We start from the raw sequence: 26512 nt of genomic DNA on the forward strand, positions 1-26512 counted from the left end.
ACAGATTGGTGGCCCCAGTTTCTATTTGAATTTGATACCCTTGAACTAGCCTCACATTTATGGAGGAGGGGTTAGATATCAAGGGTTCTTATTCTCTTTCATTTCACCAGAGTGCAGAGAGCCAGCCTCTCAGAGTGCTTGGCTGACAAAATGAGATTGGATTGGATGGGTAGAAAGGTGGGACCTGTTACAGTTGCTGTGGATTCCTAGTAGTATTTAGGTTACGACATAGGAGCATAGATTTAGACCTGGAAGAGACCATAATTGAGATACAGAGAGGCTAAATGACTTGCCCACAGTCACTATATTCTAGTAAGAATTTGAGTTGGTTTTGAATCCTGGTTTCCTCATTCCAAGTACAGTGGCTTATCTACTAGACGCTTTGCCACTTCTGAATTATAACTGCTCTGAGGAGACCAATTATTACCTACTTTTGCCCAAAGGGGTACAGTTGGGGGAATGTTGGGAAATAAGGATAGTTATGGTTGTGTTGGACACAATTGACTAACACAATAAAGGTCATCTGACCAGTAGGTCACATATCTCTCGGGGCACGCCATGACCTTCTCAGGATTCCTGGTTTCCCACATCTCTTAGAAGGGGATGGGGGAGTGATTAGGCATTTATACCTTTTATATGTCAAGCACTATGATGAAGGCTTTGCAAATATATCATTTCATCTTTGGAGATTACTGACTGAGCTAGATGACTGCTAAGGTTTAACTTTTTGATCCATTTTTTTTTCCAAGAAGAAAAGTACACAGAGAATTTCATTGTGACTTGTTATTGGTTAAACCAGTTATCTTACTAAAATAATATATCAAAAGTGGGAATAATTCTGTTATTTGGAAAAGCATTTATTTATTAAAACATTAGTATTGCCCTTCTATCTTTTAATTTGAAGAATAATTGGTGTATACTGTCAGTAAAATAGTGAATGGAGTTTCATGTGGCTTATGATATTAATCTTATTAGATTCATATATGCTTTGAAACTAAATATCCTTAAAAATAATAAAACTTTAAGTGATAATTTTATTTTTAAAAGACAGTGAATTTTAAGGTTTTTAAAAATCACAATTTTCAGTAATTTTTGTGAATATTATTTAGATTTTGGTTTTTTTTTTTTAGATGAGTTAGGAACTTGGTAGGAGCTAACATTATTATCTCTGTTGAAAATGCACAGAAACCTGGTTGAAAATTGTGTACTTATGGACCTGTATTGTACATTAGTCTTGAAATTGGTCATATTTCGGGGCGGCTAGGTGGTGCAGTGAAAAGAGCACCGGCCCTGGAGTCAGGAGGACCTGGGTTCTGCCTCAGACACTTAACACAAAAACTAGCCATGTGACCTTGGGGAAGTCACTTAACCCCGACTGCCCTCCAAAAAGCAAAGAAAAAAAAAGAAATTGATCATATTTATAATAAAGTTAGCACTAGTGAATTTAGACCCAGTGTTAATACTTTAATTGCAGACCAAAGCTGTTAAGATTTTAAAAGATTTTTATTGATATTTTTATTTTTATCACCTGCCTTTCCCCCTGAATCTCTTCTCATACCCCCTTCCAGAGGGCCATCTCCTATAACAAAAATCAAAGAAGAGGAAGAAAAGAAAAAACAGCCCCAGTTCATTAAAGCCAATCAACACATCAGAAAAGAATGGTGCCTAGGTAGTCTTAGTGAGGTGGAGTCTTTTCATACTTCTTGGGGACATGTCCAATAATTGTGATTTTAAATAACGTTTAGTTCAGATTGTTTTGTTGTTCTTTTCATTTACTTTGTTGTCATTGTGTATATTGTTTTCCTAATTCTGCTTATTTCAGTATACATCAGTTCATATAAATCTTTCCATGCTTTACTAGTCATTGTTTTGTTATTTGCTGTTTTTTATAGTATAGTAACATTTCCATTATTTTTATGCACTATGGTTAATTTGATCATTTCCTAATCAGTGGTCATCTGTTTAATTTTTAGTTCTTTGCTACCACAAAATATTGATATCTATGGTATTCTTTTTATCTTTAAAGTTTTTGGGGTATATGCTTAGCATTGGAATCTCTGGGTCAAAGGGTATACACATTTTTAACAATTTCTTAGCATAATGCTTTGCCGTAAAAATTGTGTCAATTCACAACTCCAGCTATAATGCAATACTGTCTGTCTTTCTACCAGCCTTCCAGTAATGACATTTTTGGTTATCTTTGCCAATTTGCTGCATAAGAGGTTGTTTTCAGAGTTGTTTTGATTTATTTCTCTTATTATCAGTGATATGCAATATTCTTTCATATGCTTAATAGTTTACAGTTCTTTTGAGAACCATTTTCATATCCTTTGATGATTATCTAGTGGAATAGAGTCAGATTTATAATATGAAAGATCCTTAGTCTCTTAGTGGGCAAATTTAGATTTTTAAGAAACCTTTAAATGTCCAGAATTTATATTCAGTGGCACATTTTGGTTTATGTTAACCAGAAACCTTTTTACTTGACTCCCTCTGACTTTAAAACTTTCTGATATTTATTGTAGCAATACATTTCTCTGCCTCTGCAAGCATATTTAGAGTGAAAATAATTTAAGATCTTGCTTAAGGAAGATTGGATAAATTTTGTTTTGTAATCATAGCAAATTTAAGGATTTCCTTGGCATAAGTGCTTTGTAAATAGTAAAATGCTATCAAATGATATTTTGACAAACTATTGCAGAACATTTAAATTGATGATTATTTGTTCTCTTGGACTTGGTGGTCTTATTGTTTGTAAAACTATGTAAACAACCTTGAAAATCCTTTAAAGTTTCTTCATATATTAATAAAATGAGAAGTGTAGTCCCTTTCCCTGTCCTTTTATATGCTAGTTGTTATTGTTATTATGACTTCCAGTGAATAACAGGGCACTACTTAATTAAAACATTCTCAGAGAAAAAAGCTCCTTCAAAGAATTTGTTATTTTAAAAAAGAAAAAGAAACGTAAACAATTTGAATTGGTATTAGTGATATTTTAGTACTCTTTATTGACCATTTCTGATATTTTTAATGTATCCTTTAAAGCCTTCTGTATTTATTTCTTTTTCTAGTGACTGGGTTGCTAACAAGGTAAATTATTGAAATGTATCCTCATTAATTCAATTATTACTGTTACATCAAACTTTCTGTACTGTAGAAAGTTGATTATGTTAGAATTGTAGGCTTAGAGCTGCAAGGGTTTTTAGAAGCTATCTAGTCTAATCCCTGATTTTACAAAAGATAAAGCTAAAACTTGGGAAAATGACTTCTCTAAGGTTCCATAGGTGGTAGGTAGCCTGTTGTTCTTTCCATTATACCATAGTGCCTTCCAGTAAATTTAAGAATCGTGTGTTATATATCTTAATTCAGTGTGGATCTTGTATTTATAATCATTGGACATGATATTTTCTTGATAGTATGTGCTGAAGAAAACACTGATCAAGTTAGTTACTTGATTTAATATTATACACATGTGAATTGTGTTGGATTTAGTGTTCTAAAATCTATTCTAGCAGGTAATTGTTAAACAGATGTGCTAAGTATGTAAAAATGAGATTATGTTGAGAAAACAGCCCCAGTAAAATAACTAAATTGGAGAAACTATCTTCTAATATTTTAAAATTATTTATCTCTAATCATCCTTTATGGTTTATTTTTTTTAACTTCGGATACTTGAAAGAGCTAATTTAGCTTTCATTTAATACATTCCCATTGTAATGGATACCTTAAAAATTCTTTGTTTGACAAAAAGCTACCCAAGCCCAAACATATTAGGTACACTCATTTTAAGCTGTGTTTAATATAAAAGTCCAGTAAAATAACTTGGATGACCCTTTCGGACTTCTTTTAGCACAGTTTATAATAACAATTTTTAATGATACAGGACCTTGGATTCTTTAACTTTACCTCTAGCTGCACCCTTTTTTTGGCTAACTACATCAAAAGATGCTTAGGAGAAATAAAAGATGAACCTGTTCTGAGACTATATGCAGTATATGAATTGGACCACTTGTAAATTGCTATAGCCAAACTGGTTAGTATGTGGCATTCCACCTCATGACCAAGAACTATGTTGGCTTAAATGGAATGAGTGGCTGTAATATACTTTTTTCCATAATCTTTGTTCTACTGCTTGTTTATGGTGGTTAGTATAGATTTGTTGAGAGAGAAGGCTAAAAAAATCCTTTGCTGAAATGAAATTTTAAGGTTATGAATTTCAGTCCTTGCTGACCTCTACGTCTTTAAAATACTATTGTTTGTACAACTATAAAGAATGAATGTGTGGCTATTGTCCATTTATTTTAAAAAACATATTTTTGCTACATTTTGTTTTGACATCACCTACATTGCCAGCATATTCCTCCCCTGTTCTTCCACAGAGCTATCCCTGAATAAGAATAAGAAGATAAATTTAGCAAATCTAGTTAATGCATTGAGAAAGTCTTGACAGTTTGATGCATTGTTCCATACCCATTGTCTCCTACCTCTGCATAGAAATTGGGTTTATGTCTTCTGCTGCTCTTAATCCACGTGAACATGAGACATACTGATTGTTGTATTTTAGTAAGATTATTTGCCGAGTTAGCAGGACATCATGAGTATGTGATTAGCAGTTTTGGTGAGGGACAGACATAGTTGAAAAATTACTTGTAAGTAAATTCCACGTTGATTATAAATTCTAGAATAATGTATTTGGATATCAATTCTGGTTGATTGATTTTGTTGTTATTATTGTTTTAAATTTTGGATCAAGAACAGGAGAAGGAAGACGTGTACTTAAATATTTATTGAATTAATGAAAACCAGGAAGAAACTGTGGGATGAAGATGTTAACAGTATATTAAGTTACAGAAGGCATCAATGCTTTCTTACTATCGAGAATAGAATAGTTTAAATATACCTTTTGTCTTAATTCTTTATACTGGAATCATTAAAGTGATTGAAATATAGATAAACACTATTTGAATATGAAGTATAAAATCTGTTTCCATGAAAGAGTTTATAACCAGGGTACAGGTTAACGTTGTTGGTTTTCTTTTCTTTTTTTTTTTTAACCAAAATTGAGTACTTTTCTCCGTGGAATTTTCTTTTTCTTTATTTTTGCTATTTGGAGGGGGCTTGCCCAGGGTCACATGGCTAGTTTGTGTGTGTGTGTGTGTTGAGTGTCTGAGATCGAATTTGAACTCAGGTCCTCCTGACTCTAGGGCTGGTGCTCTATTCACTGTGTCCCCTAGCCTCCCCCGAGTTGTTTGGTTTTTTTAAAGCAATCGGGGTTAAGTAACTTGCTCATTTTTGTGTGTGTGTGGGTGCCGAGTATCTGAGGCCCGAACTGATCCCAGGTCTCCCGACTCTGGAGCCTACACTCTTACTCACTGCGCCACCTGGCCGCCCCTAAGCAGCTGGGGTTAAGTAACTTGCTCAAGGTTACACGGCCAGTTATTTTGTGTGGGTGTTAAGTATCTGAGCCCAGAACCGATCCTAGGTCTCCCGACCCTGGGGCCCGGTACTCTTACTCACTGCACCACCTGGCCACCCCTTTGTTTTCTTGTGAATTATGATCCAGGATGAAGATCCTTATCTTTTTTTCCTCTTTTAAAAATTTATTCAATAAGTCATATAACCTTTTTTTTTTCCTTGTGTTTTCTTGTTCCTCCAGGTAGCATCTGATGATATCATTTGTACTGTCAAATATTCCCTGTATTATGTAAAAGGTATTATTGGTATTATTAATAGAATACTTTTCCCCCATCAAGATAATGGGTATATTTCTAATGGTCTCCCTTCCTCAAGTCTTTTATCCCCTCTACCAAAAGTGTGAAACACATGTCAAACACTCCAGAGGGCAGCCCAAGCCAGATTAAATTGTAATTGGTAAATATTTAACACTGTAAAGAAATAAATGAAAGCATAGATTTTAAAATTTCCATTTTAAAACTGAGTCAAAATGTACACCCTGAAGTGATCATTATGTACAGATTAATGGCCCTCTTTCTATTTGAGTCTGACACCACTGCTGCCAAAGTGATATTCCTAAAGCAAAAGTCTGACCATGTTACTCCCCCTTATTCAGATCCCAGTTTTTGCATGTTACTTCTAGAAACAAACATAAACTCTTCTCTTTGACATGTAAAGCTCTTCACAACTTGGCCAATTTTTATCTTTCCAATTTTTTTGCACATAACCCCCTGCATGAACTCTGTGATCCAGATATAGTGCCCTTTTTGCCATTCGTGCATGACACTCCCGTTTCCTGTCTCTTTGCCTTTGCACTGTTTTTTTACCTATACCTAAAATGTTGTTCCTCCTTACTCCTTGAAATCCCTGGTTTCCTTCAAAATTCACCTCAGAGTCCATATTTTGCATAAGGCCTTTGCTAACACTTCCCTTTACTTCCCAAATATATTCTCAAGGTCTTGGGACTGTTTTCCCTTTGCAGACATATAGTAGAAGCTTAATAAATGCTGGTTGACTGTGCTAGATGCTAGAAGTTAAAAACATCAAGTTTGTTTGGTTTTTTTTCCTCTTGATAATAGCCACAGGTTCTTATTTCTGAGTCAGTCAGTTAAAAACATGTTTGAGTAACTGTTACCTTTAAAGCGTTATTCTGAGATAACACCCATTAGACTGTTAGGCCCTTGAACAACAATTGTCTTCTGCCTTACTTTGTATCCCTATCCCTTAACACAATATCTTACACATAATAATCCTTGTAAATGCTTGTTGACTTGACACACATTTAAAAAAAGGCAGAAATAGAAAGTCCTTTCTCTCAATGAACTTCCAGTTGCAGAGACAGAATTTAACATGCACAAAAAAATTGGGAGACATAGAATATATACAAATTGAGGGGATACTCATCAATTGGGGAATGGCTGAAGAAGTTGTAGTTTATGAATGTGATGAATACTATTGTTCTATAAGAAATGATGAGCAGACTACATGAACTGATGCTTAGTGAAGTGAGCAGAACCAGGAGAACATTGTACACAGTAAAAGCAACATTGTGTTGTGATCAGCTATGTTAGACTTAACTCTTCTCAGCAATAAAATGATCCAAGACAACTCCAAAAGACTAGTGATGGAAAATGCTAAGAAAGAACTGTGGAGTTTGAATGCAGATTCAAACATACTATTTTCACTTTGTTGTTGTTTTTTTTGTCTTTATCGTTGTTTTTCCCTTTTGTTCTTGATTCTTCTTTCACAACATGACTAAGGTGGAAATATGTTTAAACACAATTGTACATGTATAACCTATAGATCCAATTGCTTGCTGAGTTGGGGAGGGGGGAGGGAGAAAAATTTGCAACTCAAAATCTTACAAAAATGAATGTTGAAAACTCTTTCCATGTAATTAGAAAAAAATTGTTAAATATGTATGTGTATATATATATATCTGTGTATAATATATATTTTGTGTATATACATATCTATATATATCTATGTATATACATATATCCTGTGACTACTTAATCTGTTGAGCAATAATAACTTCTGATGTTATATTTCTGTTCTGTTATCAGTTTATTTTCACTATCATACCCTTAGAAATATTTGCTATTTTTGGGCAGGTAGGTGGCACAGTGAATAGAATAGGCCCTGGAGTCAGGAGGACCTGAGTTCAAAATCCAGCCTCTGAAACTTGACAGACTTACTAGCTGTGTGACCTTGGGCAAGTCACTTAACCCCAATTGCCTTACCTTCCTTCCTCAAAAAAAAAAAAAAAGAAATATTTGCTATAAAAGGTTCCCACAACCCCCATGGCTCATTTCTCTCTTATAGTTGTGTGATTTATTTGTGAAATAAGTTTATACTTTATTTATTTTATATTATTTTATTCATTACAGTTATCTATTTTATATTTCATGATTGTTTGGTTAAGAGTCTCCCTCTTAGTCCCTCCTTGCTAAACTTAATATTTAGGTCATGTATTCATCTGGAGCTTATTGTGATGTATGGTATAAGATGTTAATCTAAACCTACTTTCTCCCAGACTGCTTTTCAATTTCCCCAGCAACTTTTGCCAAATACAGAGCTATTTCCCCAGGTTATTTAATGTGTTCTAGTTTATTGAATGCTGTGTTCTTGAGTTCATTTTGTTTCTGACTCTTCCTTTTCTAGCCAGTTCCACTGATTTTTTTTCTATTTTTTTTATCAGTATTAGGTAGTTTTCATGATTATTGCTTTATAATAATGTAATTTGAAGTCTGAAAAAGTTTCCCCATTTATTTTTCTCTCTTCCCTCTCTCCCTCACTCCCAACCAGGATTTAGATCTTTTCTTCCTCCAACTGGATTTATTTTTTCTACTTTTGTATTTTTTTAAAAAAGCTTTATTTCTAGTAAATTGACTGATGATCATATTAGTGTATTCATGCTGCTGGGAATGGACCTGTAGGAATGGTAGCCTAGTGAGCGAGAGCATAAGGGAGGCAACTTGGTGCATTGGAAAGAACTACTTGCTACTTGTGTGGCCTTAGGTGAGTTACTTAACTGCTCTGGTGAATTGAGTGGATTGGCCTACATGACCTCTGTCTTCTCTTCCAGGTCTAAATCTATAATACCTTTAAGTGTGTCTTGGCGTAGAAACAACTAGTGCATTCCAGTTCTAGTTCCAGTGTGAGGTATAAGGTTACATAGAGTTGGTAGCTAAAAAGTCTTATAGAGGATATTGATTAGTTTTGCTTGATTAGAACAGAAAGTTTAAGTTGCAAAATAATTAGGGAGGAATAGTTGTAGGGTGCAATTTATATTGTAGAGAATATTGGTTTGATCAATGAATGATGTGAAGAGGGCCTTAAGTCATACTAAATTTGCATTGACTTTGGAGCTGTTCTTGGTTTTAGTGATGTGATGAAACTGGAATTTTAGAAAGTTTTTTGTACTGTGTAGAATGGATTAGAAGAGAGTGAGACTTGAGGTAGGGAGGCTGTTGTCCTTTGTTTAAGCAAAGATTATTAGGTCATATTGCCATTTGTGTTTGTAGAAATAAAGAGATAAGAAGGCAAGATCTGATAGACTATGAGAAAGAATAATGGGTAGGATTGCTTTGGGAATTAGGGGAACAGAATGAGCTTACGGTAGTGTTTATTTAAAAAACAAAACAGAAAACAAACCCAAAACCCGATTCTTAGGACTTCATTTTTTTTTAAACACTGTCACATAATTTTTCTTACTAAAAACATTAGTTTTCTACAAATAACTTTTTGTTTTGTTTTCTTTTTTTTACAAAACCATCACCATATCCTGCTGGGAAATTTGCTTCAAAATCCTACAGCTACAAACTACTAACAATTGAGTTAAATTATAATGATTTGACAGTTAATTAACTTCTCCATATATGTTTGTTGCTAATCTACTTAACTTTGAATATAGTAGAATCTCACTTTTATACTTGTTAATTAAGTATCATATTCAGAAAAAATAAATTTAAAAAATAATCATTTCTGATAGCTTAATTATTATACTTTTAGAGATGAAAGCTGTTGTTTGAAGAAAATCTTGAAGATTATTTAGAAGTACACTATCAACGTGAGATTTCTTTGACTTTCTAGAGTAAGACTAATGCACTATTGAATGTACACTAAAAAATCTTTATAAAACAAATCATTTTAAAAATATATTTATTTTACATGTATTTGTAATCTCTCCTTCCCTACTGAATGGTAAACAAAAGAAAAATAAAACATTCATAGTCCAGCAAAACAAATTCTCACATTAGCCACATCTAAAAATGTATGGCTTGATTTTTATATTAAGCCTACCACCTCTGGAAGGAGGGTGGGTATCTTGTCACCTGGGTTTACGACATATCATTGCATTAATCGGAGTTCCAGAGTCATTTAAAGTTGTTTTTCTTTAGTGTTGTTGCTGTGAAACTTGTTTGTTCTCTTGGTTTTATCCTGGTTTTATCAGTTTTTCTAGGTCTTTTGGAAAGTCTTCCTTTTATCATGCCTTATAATATATAATATTCCATTCCATTCACATCCTACAATTTATACAGGCATTCCCCATTTGATGGGCATTCCTTTAGTTAACAGTTCTTTGCTATATCAAAAACTATAAATATTTTTTGTACTTATGGGTCCTTTTGATCACTGTGTTAGAGGGCTAGTGCTGATATTGCTGAACCAAAAGGTATTTTCTTCTTTTGAGAACTGCCTTTTTACATCCTTTGACCATTATCTTTTGGGCAACGACTGCCATGCATGTATTTGAATCATTTCTTTATATATCTTGGCTATAAGACTTTTTTCAGAGATTTGCTGTAAAGATGTTTTTTCCCCTTAATTCTTTCCCTTCTAGTCTCACAATACATAAGAAAAAGAAAGTTTAATTACATTGGTTTTGTTTGTGCAATACTAAACAAATTGCTAGTTTTTCACACAGATTAGGTGGTTTGAACTTAAGGATAAAATTGTAGGTCAAAAATTGCATAAAACAAAGTCTGACTAGTTATGCTGGATTTGTAGTCTGACTTGGTTTGAATGATGGTTTTTTGCCACTTAATGATGCTCCATAAGAGTAGCCATTGCTTATTTTTATTTTCATTTATTTATTTATTTATTTTTTTAAGCAATTGGGGTTAAGTAACTTGCTCAAGGTTACACGGCCAGTTATATCTGGGTGTGGTGCTGAGTATCTGAGCCCAAATTTGATCCAGGTCATCCCGACACTGGAGCCGGTGCTCTTACTCGCCGAGCCACCTGGCCGCCCCTAAGCAATTGGGGTTAAGTAACTTGCTCAAGGTTACACGGCCAGGTATTTCTGGGTGGGTGCTAAGTGTCTGAGCCCGGAATTCAATCTCCAGGTCTTCTCAACACTGGAGCCGGTACTCTTACTCGCTGTGCTACCTGGCCGCCCCCGTTGCTTATTTTTAAAATAGATTTTCTATTGCTTGACACCCCCTGAAAACTGTACAAAAAAATAGCCAGCATATTTCCCTTAAGTTTTTCTTCTCTGTAATAAACATCCTCAGTTCTGTTAGTTAGTGGTTCTCTAATTCTCCTGGTTGCCTCTGGTCTGTCATCCCTCCTGAAATAATGGTACTCAGAACTTTTCATGATATTTTAGTTGTTAATTAATATAGACTATAGTGGGGTTGTTACTTTCCTTCTTCTAGATATCTTATATCTTTTGATAAAATTTTCTTAAAGGTAGTTTCCTATTCACATACTGTGATTATGGTCTCTTTTCATCTTTGTAGTCTCAGAAATTAGCATGTAGTAAACCATTAATAAATATTTATTGAATTGACAAGCAGGCATACCCTTCCCACTTTTAGGTAAATTAAGCTTTGTATTTTTTACTTAAACTGTTAAACTTAGGTGTAGAACTTAAAATTTGTACTATTTAGACTTCATTTTGTTAAGAGTTTATCTGTCATAACCGATCATTCTTTGTGGATTTTCTTACATGCCACTGATGGATTTGATAATAACACTGTACATAGTTTTTATCTAGTTAGAAAATTGTTAATCAAATTAGGGACAGAGAACCACACAGATAAAACAGTTTAGAGAAAATAAGAATCGTTCAATAACAAAATTTGGGATCATTTTTGGACTTAATTTATCCCAGCTATCTTTTTGTCCCTTGCATCTCTCTATCTTTGGTAATAAAATTAGAGAATTGAGACTGGTTCTGTTATTTCATTGTCATAGGCAACTCTGTAGTGAAAAAACTTTATCTATAAATGCTAGTCAGCATTTTCTCTGTAACTGTCTTAGTGTGTTGCTTGGGATGGTGATTTGCCCAGAGTCAGCAAGCCTTTATTAAGTGTTTACTTTGTGCCAGATGCTGCTAAGTGCTGGAGATTTAAAAAAAAAAAAGGTAAAAAAATAGTCCCTCCCCTTAAGGAGCTACCATTCTAGTGAGGGAGAAAATATGAAAAAAAAATTGCCATGCAGCTGATATGTGTTGGAAGTTGTATTGAAACCAGGTTGTCTTGCCTTTCAAGCTACTCTATATACTATGCCACCCTGTCTCTCTAATAATAAATAATACATTGATTTACAATATGAAAATAATTTCATAAATTAAAATATGAGTCCATAGTAAAGTCATTTCATTGTAGCTCCTTTGGGTCTTAATAAATTTCATCTTATTGAATCCTGGCTCTTATGTATTGTCCACCTTCAGATTGACATCTAACTAACCATTAATGACTGCTCCTTCTGTCTGGCTTTTCAAGATGCTCCTAATCTGTTGAATTATATTGTTGTCCAGCTTGTTTCTCTTCTTCTTGTGCATAGAATAGCACAAAAGATTCTGTAAAAGGGTTTGTTAAGATTTAGATAAACATTCCCAGTTGATAAATGGTCAAAGTATATGAATAGGCAATTTTCATATGAAGAAATCTAAGCTATTTATAATTATATGGAAAAAAGCTCAAAATCACTATTGATTAGAGAAATGCAAATTAAAGCAACTCTGAGGTACCATCTCACACCCACAGTATTGGCTAACATGACAGAAAATTGTGGACTTGGGGAGGTGGCTAGGTGGTGCAGTGAATAGAGCACTGGCCCTGGAGTCAGGAGGAGCTGAGTTTAATTCCGGCCTCAGACACTTGACACACTTACTAGCCCTGTGACCTTGGGCAAGTCACTTGACCCCAATTGCCCTTCCTCCCCCTCCAAAAAAAAAAAAGGCAAAAAAGAAAATTGTGAACTAATCCAGCTATTTTGGAGAACAGTTTGGGACTATGATCAAAGGGCTGTATAACTGCACACCCTTTGATCCAGCAATACCACTACTAGGTTTTTATCACAAAGAGATCAAAGAAAGGGGGAAAGGACTATTTGTACAAAAATATTTATAGCGGCAAAGAATTGGAAATTGAGAGGATACCCATCAGTTGGGGAATGCCTGATCAAGTTAGAGTATATGTTTGTAAAGGAATGCTACTGTGCTGTAAGAAATGATGAGCAGGATATTTTCAGAAAAATCTGGGAAGACATGTGAAATGAACAGAACTGGGACAATATTATACCCAGTAACAACAATATTGTAAGGATGATTGTGAAAGACTTGGGTACTCTGATGAAGACAATCATTCAAGATGGTTAATTCCAAAGGACTCAATAATGAAAAATGCTGTACACCTCCAAAGAAAGAACTGATGAGTCTGAATGCAGATCCGAAACATACTGTTACTTTTTTTCCCCCGTTGGGTCTGTATCTTCTTTCATGTGACAAATATGAAAATATGCTTTGCATGATTGCACATGAATAACATATCAAATTGCTTACCCTCTGAGGAAATGGGAAGGTAAGGGAGGGGGAGAGAAAAATTAAAATTCAAAATAAAAGAAAAAGTTAAAAATTGTCTTTACATGTAATTAGGGGGGAAAATAACATTGTAAAAAAATTAGATAAGCTCTGTCTACAAGGCAAAGGGCAGCTAGGTGGTTCAGTGGATAGACTGAAATCAGGAGGACTCATCTTTTTGAGTTAAAATCTGGCCTCAGACACTAGCTGTGTGACTTTGGACAAGTCACTTATCCATCTTTGCCTCAGTTTCCTCATCTGTAAAATGGACTTCAGAAGGAAATGGCAGATCACACCAGCGTCTTTTCCAAAAAAACCCCAAATGGGGTCATAAAGTGTCAGACATGACTGAAAAATAACAAGGCAACATGAAGTCTAGTGAGTAGAATGCAGATCTTGGAGGTAGGATGTAGTCGTTTGTCCTTCTTTCTTCAGGAAGATGATGCCATGACCTGCAAATGAATTGGATGTAAGTGAGGGAGGACCATTCAATGACACTAGCCTCACTTTCTCCGCCAGAGCTGTCTGGGTCCAGAGACCAACTATAGATTAGGACAACTGGAGATGGCCCCCTCTTGGAAGCAGGAATACCTGATCTTATGTTTTTTTAACACTGATTGGTGATGCGACCTTGGGCAAGCCATTTAACTTTTCATTACTTCCAGGAAATTTTTGTAAGTTGCTATGCAGTTGCTAATATGCACTTGTAGAAGTACTTCTTTCTTTGGGAATTGCTTATGCTAATACACTCAAAGGTTCCCTAAAATGGTCTACAGTATCTTCTTCAAAAAAGAAAGTGGTTTGTTAGGCATGAACTATAATCAAGCCATACTGGCTCTTTTTGATCATTTAATATATTCTAGAATTTTGCTTGCTGTTGAAGTCAAAGTCCTTGGCATATAATTTGCAGACTCTCTTCTCTTTGCCCTTTTTTTTTTCCCCTGGGTTGCTAGGGTTTTTTTTTAAATTAATTTGTTTGTTTCCTTTTAGTTTACAGGATTCAATTCCACAATTCCTTGAGTTTCACATTTTGTCCCCCTCCCTTCCCTTCCCCCCATGGCAGCATATAGTCAAGTGTAGGATCTATAAATACTTTCACATTATACATTAGTCACGTTATAAGGACGGATTGTACCAGCTGGAATGAAAAATAGTAAAGAGGACATAAAATCAAATAAGAGAAGGAAAAAGATCAGGTATTTTGCTTCCACCTGGATATAAACTTAGTTCTTTCTAGTTCTTTCTCTAGATGCACACATTTCTCTCCATCATGAGTCTTTTGGGATTGACTTATATCCCTGCATTGCTGAGAAGAGTCCAGTCTATCAAAGTTGGTCATCACACATACGTTGTGTCTGTAATTGTGTACAAATTTCTCCTGATTCTACTCTTCTCACTCAGCATCAGTTTGTATAAGCCTCTCCTGGTAAATATGAAGGCTGTCTGCTCCTAGTTTCTTATAGCACAATAGTATTCCATTACATGCATATACCACAACTTGTTCAGCCATTCCCCAATTGATGGGCACCCCCTTAATTTCCAATTCTTTGCCATCACAAAAAGAGCTGCTATAAACATTTTTGTACATATGGGTCTTCCTCCCACTTCTATGATCTCTTTGGGATATAACCCTAGGAGTGGTATTGCTGGATGAAAGGGTATAAAAGTATGTATAGCTCTTTGGGCATAATTCCAGATTGCTCTCCAGAAAGGCTGGATCAGTTCACAGCTCCACCAGCAATGCATTAGTGTTCCAATTTGCCCACATTCTCTCCAGCATTTGTCATTTTCCTGTTTTGTCATCTTAGTCAATCTGACTGGTAAGATGTGGTACCTCAGAGTTGTTTTGATTTGCATTTCTCTAATCAATAGTGAATTAGAGCATTTCTTCATTTGCTTATAGATATCTTTAATTTCTTTCTCTGAAAATTGCCTGTTCATAACCTTTGACCATTTATCAATTGGGGAATGACTTGTATTCTTATAAATTTGACTCAATTCTCTGTATATTTTAGAAATGAGTTCTTTGTCAGAGACATAGGTTGTAAAGATTCTTTCCCAATTTCCCACCTCCCTCTTAATCTTGGTTACATTGGCTTTGTTTGTGCAGAAGCTTTTCTCTTTGCCGTTTTCTACCCCTGTGATTTTTCTCCGATTCTCTAGAATCTTTCAGAGCTTAATTATGGCACCTCAGCAGTCATATCTGCTGGTTCTATCATTTTCCTGGGTTTTAGTTTAATTTTAACTTCGTGATGACTCATCATAGATAGCTAAGTGCTACCTGTCTCCTTTTTTACCTTAGCTTTGATTTTAAGGGGTTTTATTTTGTATTTCATTTAAACAAATAGTTTCTCTTTATTGTATAGAATACAATGTTAAAAATTGTTGACAGGCAAGTAAAGTCAAAAAATGAGTCAAAGTCGGGGTGAATCGGGGTCCTGGAAGTGCTGAAGGGAGCAGAAAGCAGAGAGCAGGTTCAGGAGTGAAGTTGTAGATGAAGTGAAAGGATGTAGACATCAGAGAAGGCAGTTTTGGAGTTGAGTGTAATGGTGGCAGTGCAGCAGTTTAAGTGTTACTGAAATTGGAAGTACAATCATCCCCATGTGTTGCTAAAGTTGTCAAGATCAATGTCAAAGAAGTTGACGTGGTGTAGGAACTGTGAAACTAAACTCTGGAGAAGGGTCATAAGATAATGAAGCAGGATATAGACTGACTGCCTGCTAGGTGCTGAAGTTAATGAGGAAGGTAGGAGTGTCCTGGTTAGTAGATGACCACATAATGATGAGGAAGGGGTGATGTCAAAGGGTTTGAACTTCAAAGGGAGTAGATTGTTGAGTGATGGTGGTAGACCTGTGATCTGGACTCCAGAAAGTTTTTACTGAAGACTTCGAGATGGTCCCTAGGCAAATTGGTATCAAGGACCATAAACAGAGGAGCATTTTCTGTTTAACTATATTTATTTAGATCCTGAAATGAAAGCTTGAAGGTGGGCAGATACAGTTGTTTATTCTAGGCTTTAGTAAAAGTTAAATCTAAATACTACTCTACAGAACTTTTAAGTGAGATCTTATAATAGATGTCATATAGTAAAGGCCAGTTTAGCCCTTTTAGTCAATGTACTTCTGACAAACAAGTATGCATAGCCTAGAAGTAATAGTTCCAGTATAAACTAAATATGTTAAACATACAGCTCTTGTGAGTTTTTGAATATCCATTCAAATACTTTCCTAACGGCAAATCATAACTCTTATATCGTATATTGAAAATTAGTTAAGACCATATTACAACAAAGATAATGAAGTGGACATCTGTGAAATAACAAGACAGCAGTGCCAATTACAGTTTATAGGAGTGTTTATTAACCTCGGTGACTGCCTCCCTAATAAGGGAGACAGCCCCAAGCCTCCTGTAAGATGCATTTTTATAGAACTAGGTGTTGCTAATCAACAAAATGCGGTTCCAAGAGGGGTACCATTTCTAGTAAGGTCTTGGGTACCTAACAAGAACAGACTTGTTTCTGGGGTATGTTTCTAGCAACACATGTGAAAAGTTCCCTCACTATTATAGCCTATCAGGTGGTTTCCAGGGACCCTGGTAGGGGCCCCTTCTGGCAGGTTTTAGGGGGCTTTGATGTATAATTTCTGGTGGGCACTTCAATAACATTTAGCTTCACTGATGATTAGAAGTTACTGGCCTAGTAGGCGGAGAAACTTTATTTTATTAAACTTAGCTGGGAAAGCAATCTTAACAGAGATAAAACAAGAATTTTAACCTTTCTTAAGTGGGGGGGAGGGGCTGGGAGAAATTTAAGTACTTAAGGGATGCTTTTTCATTCACTCATCAATTGTACAAGGCTCTGTTAACATAGATAACAGGGGTTTAGGATGAGTAGGTTATTTTTCTGACTTGTAAAGCATTTTTTTTTTTTAAGGAAAAATTCTTTTTGCAGTGATTTCACAATCACAGACTTATTTTAGCATCCAGATAGTCTCCTCTTTCAATTGAACAGAAGTGCTTGAGTTCTAAATTATTACAGTGTTTTTGATGGTAAAGTCCCTTATTCTTGTTAGGTTTCTGAAGTGGATGAAATTTGTAAACAGAAAGCAGTGAAATTAATCAGAATACAAGGATCCATTGGATATCCTACTAAAGACACACATCTTTCCTTGAAAATGATAAAAGACTGTGTTATATCACTGTCATGTCTTTGACCTTTTGAGGGTATATTCTCAGTAGTCTAATTGGTTAAAAGGTAAGAACACTTTAGTTCCCACTCATTTTCCAGAATAGTTGGGCCATTTCATAGCTTCATCAATATAACCTATTAATTTGTCTTTTTGGGGGGGCAGCACACAGTTAGAGTTAAGTGACTTGGTCCAGGGTCACATAGCTAGTGTCTGACGTCAAATTTGAACTCAGGGACTCTTGAATCCAGGGCTGCTGCTCTATGCACTGTGCCACCTCATTGTCCCAATTTGTCTATCCTTTGACAGCCTCACTAATGTTTATTATTCCTGGCTTCTGTTATTTTTGTTAATTTGCTAGTTAGGAGAGACCTCAGTTTTGTTTTTGTAATCAATGATTTGGATCAGTCTTCTATGTGGTAGTTGATTAAAGTACTTTTGAAAGCTTTGCTCACCTCCTTTGTTAGACTACTTATCTATTTGGACCTGGATGTTGGTTATGTTATGTATGTATGTAAATTCCATTATGTATTTCGGATATCAGACTTGCTTCAGAGATAATTGGTGCCAGTATTTCTCATCCACTGCTACTTATTAATAGCTTTATTGATTTTGTTCATGCGCAAATTTTAAATTTATGTAATTGAAATTGTCTTTTTTTTTTATCATCTCTATCCCTTGGTTTAGTTGAGAATTCTTAGTTACACTGATAAAAGTTAAATCCTTTTGGACATATATATGTATATACATGCATACATATATATGTATTTATGTGTACACATATCATAATGTGATATTTTATATGGAGGTGGTATACAATAGTCAGATTTGCCACTGCTTTGTTCCATTCGCTACATATATAGACAGACATGAGTACTTGTAATGTTTCTTCTTTTCTATTTTAAATTGCTTTTATTTTCTTGTGACTTGTGCATACTTTCATTGTAGTATTCCTGACTAGATTGATTTCAGTATTTGTCAAAATATTTGAACTTCTGGGGCAGTTAGATGATTTGTAAAGAAAAAAGAACAATATTTAAAATCAGAAGTTTTGGTCATAATAAATGTAAGGAATACCTTATAGGGGGAGACAAAACTTTTCCTCTCAGTGGTATGCATTAAATTTCTGTTTGTGAAGCTAGTTTTTCATCTCTACTTAAAAGAATATAAGGGAACTAAATTTAGAAGAATAATTTCCCTTAAGTAGACTTTCTCAATATTTTATATAGAGATATGTTGAGATATAAATATATTTATGCTGCGATATATTTTGTATGAATATTGAGGGTATGACTAGTAAAGGGCTAGAAAGACATAGCATTTTGCAAGAAACTTTGTTGTATACCCACAGCAGTTTTGATTTTGAATTAAAAGAAAATTAAATATTTTACCACCACTATTTTTTTTTTAAACAGGGCTACACATCATTTTGGAATGACTGTATATCATCTGGATTACGGGGCTGTATGTTAATTGAATTAGCTTTGAGAGGGCGCCTTCAACTGGAGCCTTGTGGAATGAGGCGCAAAAGTCTTTTAACAAGAAAGGTAAGATAAAGGGTATTTTTGTTTAGTGTTTGGATAAGAAACTTAAACATGGAAACTGTCTCCAAATGAAAAATATTACAACTAATTAAACGTTTTGAAATTAAAGAGGAAACTTTTTTTTCTCCATCAAAACCCATATGTGATATAGGTAAACATTGGTTCAGTTAAATTAAAATGTTTCTAACATTATCTCAAAGTAGTCTGTATCCATCCTTTCTTGCCTTAAAAAGATTCCAACCTCTGACTAATATATTAGGTTATTGTACATTTGTGCTTTATAATATATTTCATTTCATTAAGCTAAGTTAGGAGAGGTCTTTTCATAGAGTGTCAGCTGTAATTACTGCTTCTGAAATCATAATTCTGAAAGAATTGGCAAAATGTTTCTTTTTTCCACAAAAGTTTGCTATTCATGAGCCAGCTATCCTGTTTCTATTTATCTTTTTTAGTAACATTTGAATACTTGCCAGAATTCAGCTTTCAACACTCTTAAGAATTAAGTCTCTGTGTAGGTAGACAGCTCTTACTTCTCTTGATGTAATGAAAGTGTTCAGTGTTGGTTACTCTATAGTGAGTCTTTCACCCCTTTCTTCCTTTCCTCCTCTTCTTAAAGCAGAGTATAGTGCCTTGGATTTTTCTCAGAAAATTCTAAAATGTTCTTGAATATAAGAAAACCATATTTATTTTGTGTAATCTGCATTACCATATTCCTTAGTGGGGAGTGTTGTTTTTTTTTTTTTTTTGAGGGGAAGTTTAGAACATCACCTTCTTAAAATTAAATGTGTGTATGCACACACACACACACACATATATATGTATATATGAATGAAATGAATATTCCTGTTTTGTACTGTAGAGATTCTTGATATTTATACCTTAACACTTAGAATGCTTATAAATAAAAATGTGGCACTATTAGAAAATGTGGAATTTATCATGGTACTCATTTTCTTCTTGTAGAGAAAAGAACTAGGTAGGGACCACAAAATCTTCTTTGTCCGGTTCCTAGAATTGGCTTCTTCTCCAAATTACCTCCAATCCTAAAACCAGAACTATTTGTCTGTGTAAAAGTTATTTTTTTTCTGTGTAAAAGTTATACTAAGTGTTTTCATTTTTGTAAGTAATACTATTTCATGATTTTTCATAGTGCCTGATAGAAATGTGTGTTAACCACTCTCATTTAAAAAATGAAAACACTTTTGGTAAGATTGTTAAAGGGGCTATCAGTCATTCATACCTTAGTGCTAGTTAATTTAATCAGATTGTTTTTGTCTTAACATCACAGAATCTCAGAGTTGGAAGAGACCCCAAACACTATATAATCAAATCTATATCTAAGCAAGAATTCTTTTTGTAACATACTCAAAGAAATGACATGTGAGTTTTTGCTTGGAGACGTCTAGTAAGGAGAAACCCCAGTTTTCACTTTCCCCTTAAATTTTCCTCTTTGTAATGTCTGACCACTGCTCTTAGCCCTCTGGAACAAAACATATCTAATCCCTCCTCTGTAAAACAGCCCATTAGAACAGCTATCACATACCTCAAGGTCATTGTTGCTTAGAGTAAACTACCCAGTTTCTTTATCTAGTCCTCATGTTATGAGCTGGAGACCCATTATTACCATCCTTGTTTACATCCTTTAAACGCTGACCTCCATATTCTTCCTAAAATGTTATGCCCAGACATGAAGTTTCCTAAAATTAATTTGATTAGAGAATATGAAGCTGGTGAAGTGTGTTAAAGGGGAAGGAGTGCTTATCTGGAAATCAGGACCCAATTCTTTTTTTTTTTTTCCATTTTTAAATGCTTTATTAACTTCTGATTTACATCATTCATTTCTGCCGGATTTTGAGTTGCAAATTTTCTCCCCGTTTTTCCCCTACCCACCGCCTCAAAATAGCAGTCCCACAGGATATCCCCTCCTCCAATCTGCTCTCTCCCATATTTTCTCCCATACCCCTTTCCAGTAGGGCATGGTGGATCTCTATGCCCCAGTGCCTGTATATCTTATTACCCAGTTACTTGTAAAATAGTATTAATAATAGTATATATATATATTTAAACATTTGATTTTAAAACTTTGAATTAAAGATTCATTCCCTTCCTCCCTTGTCACCCACCCTTACTGGGAAGATAAGCAGTTGATAGCACATGTGTGGCTAATGCAAAACAATAACATAGTAGATATATTGTAAAAGATTGACTATATTTCCCTCCCTCCTATCCCACCTCCCACTTGTTCTATTCTCTACTTTAATCCTGTCCCTTTTTCAAGAGTGGGTGCTTCCAACTTCCCTCCCCCCCCAGCTTGCCCCCTTCTATCATCTCTCCTCTCATCCCCTTCCCCCCCTACTCTCCTGGAGAGTGAGATACCCTATTTAGTGTGTATTTCATTCCCTCCTCAAGCCAAATTCAATGGGAATAAGGTTGACCCATTCCCTTTTGCCTTCCTATTCTTCCCCTCCATTGTGACCATTTTCCCTTGCCTCTTCTATATGAGATAGTTTATCCCATTCTGTCTCTCCCCATCTCCTCTCATTATATTCCTCTCTCACCTCTTAATTTCACCTTTTAAGTATCATCCTTTCCTGTTAAATTGGTCCTGTGCCCTCTATCTAGATAATGTATACCTGTAAACATATAAACACACATTTACATATGTATTCATATGCCCATATACCCTCATATATAGACATATATGTATTTCTATTCCCTTCAACTACTGAGAAAAGTTTCATCAGTTACAATTATTGTTTTTCCATGTAGGAATGTTAATAGTTCAACTTTGATAAGTTCCTTATGATTTCTTTTCCCTGTTTACCTTCTCTTGCTTCTTGTATCCGAATGTCACATTTTCTATTCAACTCTCTTTTTTCCAGCAAGAATGCTTGAAAGTCCTCTATTCCACTGAATGACCATATTTTCCCCTGAAACAATGATACTCAGTTTTGCTGGTTAGGTGACTCTTGCTTTTAATCCCAGCTCCTTTGCCCTCCGGAATATCATATTCCAAGCCCTTCAATCCCTCAGTGTAGAAGCTGCCAGATCCTGGGTTATCCTGATTGTGTTTACACAATATTCAAATTGTTTCTTCCTGGCTGCTATTATTATATTATGCTATTATTATATTATATATATTATTATAATATGCTATTATTAATATTCTCTCCTTGATCTGGGAATTCCGGAACCTAGATATAAAATTCCTAGGAGTTTTCTTTTTGGGATCTTTTTCAGGAGGTGATTGGTGGATTCTTTCAACCTCTGTTTTGCCCTCTGGTTCTACAACATCAGGGCAATTTTCTTTGAGAACTTCCTGGAGGATGATTTCTAGGTTCTTATTTTGATCATGGCTTTCAGGTAGTGCAATTTTAAAATTATCTCTCCTGGATCTATTTTCCTTTTTTAAAATTTTTATTTTTAATTAATTTGTTTGTTTCCTTTTAGTTTACAGGATTCAGTTCCTTGAGTTTCACATTTTGTCCCCCTCTCTCTCCTCCCCCGCATGGCTGCATATAGTCAAGTATAGGATCTGTAAATACTTTCACATTATACATTAGTCAGGTTATAAAGACGGATTGTATCAGATGGAATAAAAAATGGTAAAGAGGACATAAAAGCAAACAAGAGAAGGAAAAAGATCAGGTATTTTGCTTCTACCTGGATATAAACTCAGTTCTTTCTAGTTCTTTCTCTGGATGCATATATTTCTCTCCATCGTGAGTCTTTTGGGATTGACTTATATCACTTCAGGTCATCACACATACGTTGTGTCTGTAATTGTGTACAAATTTCTCCTGGTTCTACTCTTCTCACTCAGCATCACTTTGTATAATAAGCCTCCCCAGGTAAATATGAAGACTGTCTGCTCCTCATTTCTTATAGCACAATAGTATTCCATTACATGCATATACTACAACTTGTTCAGCCATTCCCCAATTGATGGGCACCCCTTTAATTTCCAGTTCTTTGCCACCACAAAAAGAGCTGCTTTGAACATTTTTGTACATATGGGTCTTCCTCCCACTTCTATGATCTCTTTGGGATTTAACCCTAGGAGTGGTATTGCTGGGTCAAAGGATATGAAAGTATTTATAACTCTTTGGGCATAAGTCCAGATTGCTGTCCATAGAGGCTGGATCAGTTCACAACTCCACCAGCAATGCATTAGTGTTCCAATTTGCCCACATCCTCTCCAGCATTTGTCATTTTCCTGTTTTGTCATCTTAGCCAATCTGACTGGTGAGATGTGGTACCTCAGAGTTGTTTTGATTTGCATTTCTCTAATCAGTAGTGATTTAGAGCATTTCTTCATGTGCTTATAGATATCTTTCATTTCTTTCTCTGAAAATTACCTGTTCATATCCTTTGACCATTTATCAATTGGGGTCCTGGATCTATTTTTCAGATCAGTGGTTTTTCCCATGAGATATTTCACATTGCCTTGTATTCTTTCATTTGTTTGGATCTGTTTAACAGCATCTTGATTTCTCATAAAGTCATTAGCTTCCATTTGCTCCAATCTAATTCTGAAGCAGTGATTCTCCTCATTGAGCTTTTGAGATTCTTTTTCCATCTGGCAAATTTGGCTTTTTAAGGCATTCTTCTCCTCATTGCCTTTTTGAGCCTCTTTTGCCAATTGTAAGTTAGTCTATTTTTTAAGGTGTGATTTTCCTCAGTCAGGCTGTTGACTCTCATTTCATAATTTTCTTGCATTGTTCTCATTTCTCTTCCCAATTTTTCCTCCACTTCTCTTATCTGCTTCTTACGGTCCTCTATGGCCTGTAAGCAGCTCAAATTTTCCTTGGAAGCTTTTGATGTGGGAGTTCTGACTTCATTGTCTTCCTCCTGTTCCATGCTTTGCTCCTTTTTTGTCCCCAAAATAGGAGTCTAACGTTGGAATCTTCTGTCTGCTTTGTTTCCTTTGCCTGGTCATGTCGCCCCTCAGTCACTTGACCCCTGGGCTTTTTCCACAGTAGGACTCTGCCAACAGACTGGGGAGCTTTCGTCCCAAACACAGGGGTTTTCTCAGCTGCCAGAGGTATTAAATGGGTGCCCTCTCTTGAGGCCTCTATGGGCTCTGGCAAACTGGATACACACCCCAGGACCTCCATCCTAGACTGCAATCCAGATCCAAGCAGGTTAAAGCAAGAGTGATTTCCCCTCAGACTGGTTGCTTGGTTCCCCTACACTCTGTAGGCCAGGAGCTGAAGTTACCAGATGGTGCTGGCTGGCTGTGCAGGCATCTCAGTGACTTCTTGCCCCAGGGGCAAAAGCCATGCACTCCCACTTACTGGGTCCCAAGTCCAGACTGCATTGACCTCTCCCTTTGTCCTTTGCATCTGTTTGTTGATAATTCTGGAAATAGCCACAGCTGCTGCTGATCTGGAGTCCCTCTGGCAGGTGTCTGGTCCGATCCGCCCTGGGGCTAAAACCTCAGCTCGTGGGGCCTGGTCTTGGCTCCCAGAGCCCTGCACTGGCCGATTCATGCCAGCCTGCCGGGCTGTCCTCAGCTGGAGGTTAGCTTCTCTGTGTCATTTTGTGGGTTCTGCAGCTCCAAAGTTTGTTCAGAGTCCCCTTTTTACATTGATTGGGGAAGGTGGAAGCCGGAGCCGCTCGGAGGTCGTGCTTCTACTCTGCCTCTTCCAGGACCCAATTCAAAACCTGCCTCTGACAGCTTGCTACTTGGGTGACTTTGGGTAAGTCACTTAGTTTCCGTCGGCCTCAGTTGTAAAATAAGGAGGGGATTGGACTAGGTGGTCTGTTGTCACGTCTCTCCCTTCCAGTTCTAGATCTGTGAATTATGAAAAACTAAGGTAGGGTGAGATTCAAAAGGGGGGAAAAGGAAGGAAAATTAAGTAGTTACATTGTCATTGATCATAAATAATGAAAGTATGAAGTCAAAATTCCTGATTTTCTTGAACTGTAGCATGTTAAAACATTTATTATATTTTACTGCTTAATAAATATAGAAGTAAATATGAGGCACTAAGTTCCTACTCTTCTCTTTTATGCTAATTTCCTAAATGACTTGAGAGATGCAAAGTTTTCTTTCCTATCTTTTAAAAATTCGAACACTTAAAAGATGTTAGTGATAATTGAATAGCACTTTTATGTTTTAAAAATATTCTTGACATTTTAAGATAATTTTCCTCTATCAGATTGAATTTCCATTTAAAGAGGAACATAAATAATTCTTATCCTGATAAGTCTTTTGCTCCAAACCATTTTCATACAAATATGTATTGAAGATTGGTTCTATAACCATTCAATTTTGACTTTTATCTTATGTATATTTTTAAAAGAGAGAAGAGGATATTGGATTTTAAAGATACAGAGAGCTATTTGGAAATAAAGAATAAAATGTTTTATTTCTTGCTAATTAATAAGCTTGGGTTTTTTTAATGAAATTTTTTAAAGCTTTTTAAAAAAATGTTATCTTTCACTAATTGGAATCAGACCTACACATTCTTTATGGATCAGATTACTTCTTTAGAAGACTTGCTTTAAGTGATAGCTGTGAAATTACTTATTTAACATATTTTGTTAGATTACTTAGATGAGATTAAGTATGTGATATGTTTTGGGAAGATACATATCAAAGTAATTGGGAAATTTTTAAAAGTTTTGGTATGTAAGTTGATTAGCTCCAGTTATTTGGATTCCCTTATTTGGAAAACTTAAGTATTATGTAATTTACAGAAGCTCAAGAACTTGTGTTTTCAGTGGTTTGGGTATTCTTTTTACTGATACAGATCACAGAGCCTTAGTAGATGGTTTTGAGTTGTTGTGGCCAAAGTATATCATGAAGACTTACGGCAGATAAGTCACCCTCTGCTCTCAAAGGCCATCTCAGCAGAGTCATGGTTCTGATAGGTCCTACTAAGTCAGAAAGGCTTTAGGTATAGGTGATGGACCTGTCTAGTTTGCTGAGGTTCATGAACAGAAAGCACATTTTAGACCCTCAGAAAATAATCATTGAAGGAAAGGGAAATAATTTGCTTAAGTATTTCCTGTGTACCAAGAACTTTGCTAATCCCTGGGGGAAATGTGAGCAAAGTCCTTGTTCTCATTAAGTTCTAATATTTTAATGTAGGAGGTATGTTCTAAAGGGAGATAGCAAGGCTTCATGGTCCAGTACGTGGGGCCCTAAGGGTTGCACAGCAAGCTGAATGGCTTTACTGCAAACTCATCCATCTGCTTACTAGGAAGTGTGTGGCTCTCAGTAAGACAAAGGAAGAGAAAGACCAAGTATTTCTTCCATGTGGGCTTCATTACCTGCTTTGTATAGAAAGGCTCACAGTGCAGCAGGAGTCACACTGATGCTGCCCCACTGGGGCCTACCACTTATACAGCCTCTGGCAGACAGTTAGCCTTTCTTGCTGCCGTGGTGGAGCCTCTGCTAAAGAGAAGGAGATTATGGCATCTGAGGAAGAAGAGCATTTGTTGTAACCAAAGCCTGACTTGCCTGAGACATAACATTTAATAAAGCACATTTTTTTGAATTATACATT

At 35.6% G+C, this 26512-nt stretch overlaps 1 protein-coding gene across 1 annotated transcript in view; it reads left to right on the forward strand.

Annotated features, from left to right (window-relative positions):
• Window positions 1–26512, forward strand: part of LOC138171483 (Golgi phosphoprotein 3-like) — a 69403-nt gene that overhangs the window by 7459 nt on the left and 35432 nt on the right. The window contains exon 2 of the mRNA XM_069100990.1: window positions 18867–18998. Within this exon, the coding sequence (XP_068957091.1) occupies window positions 18867–18998 (132 nt within the window). The remainder of the gene's footprint in view (window positions 1–18866; window positions 18999–26512) is intronic.

The sequence above is a fragment of the Petaurus breviceps genome, unplaced genomic scaffold (genome assembly GCF_028583685.1).
Source record: "Petaurus breviceps papuanus isolate PSGF00001 unplaced genomic scaffold, PetGlider_PUasm1.0 128, whole genome shotgun sequence".
NCBI lineage: Eukaryota > Metazoa > Chordata > Mammalia > Diprotodontia > Petauridae > Petaurus > Petaurus breviceps.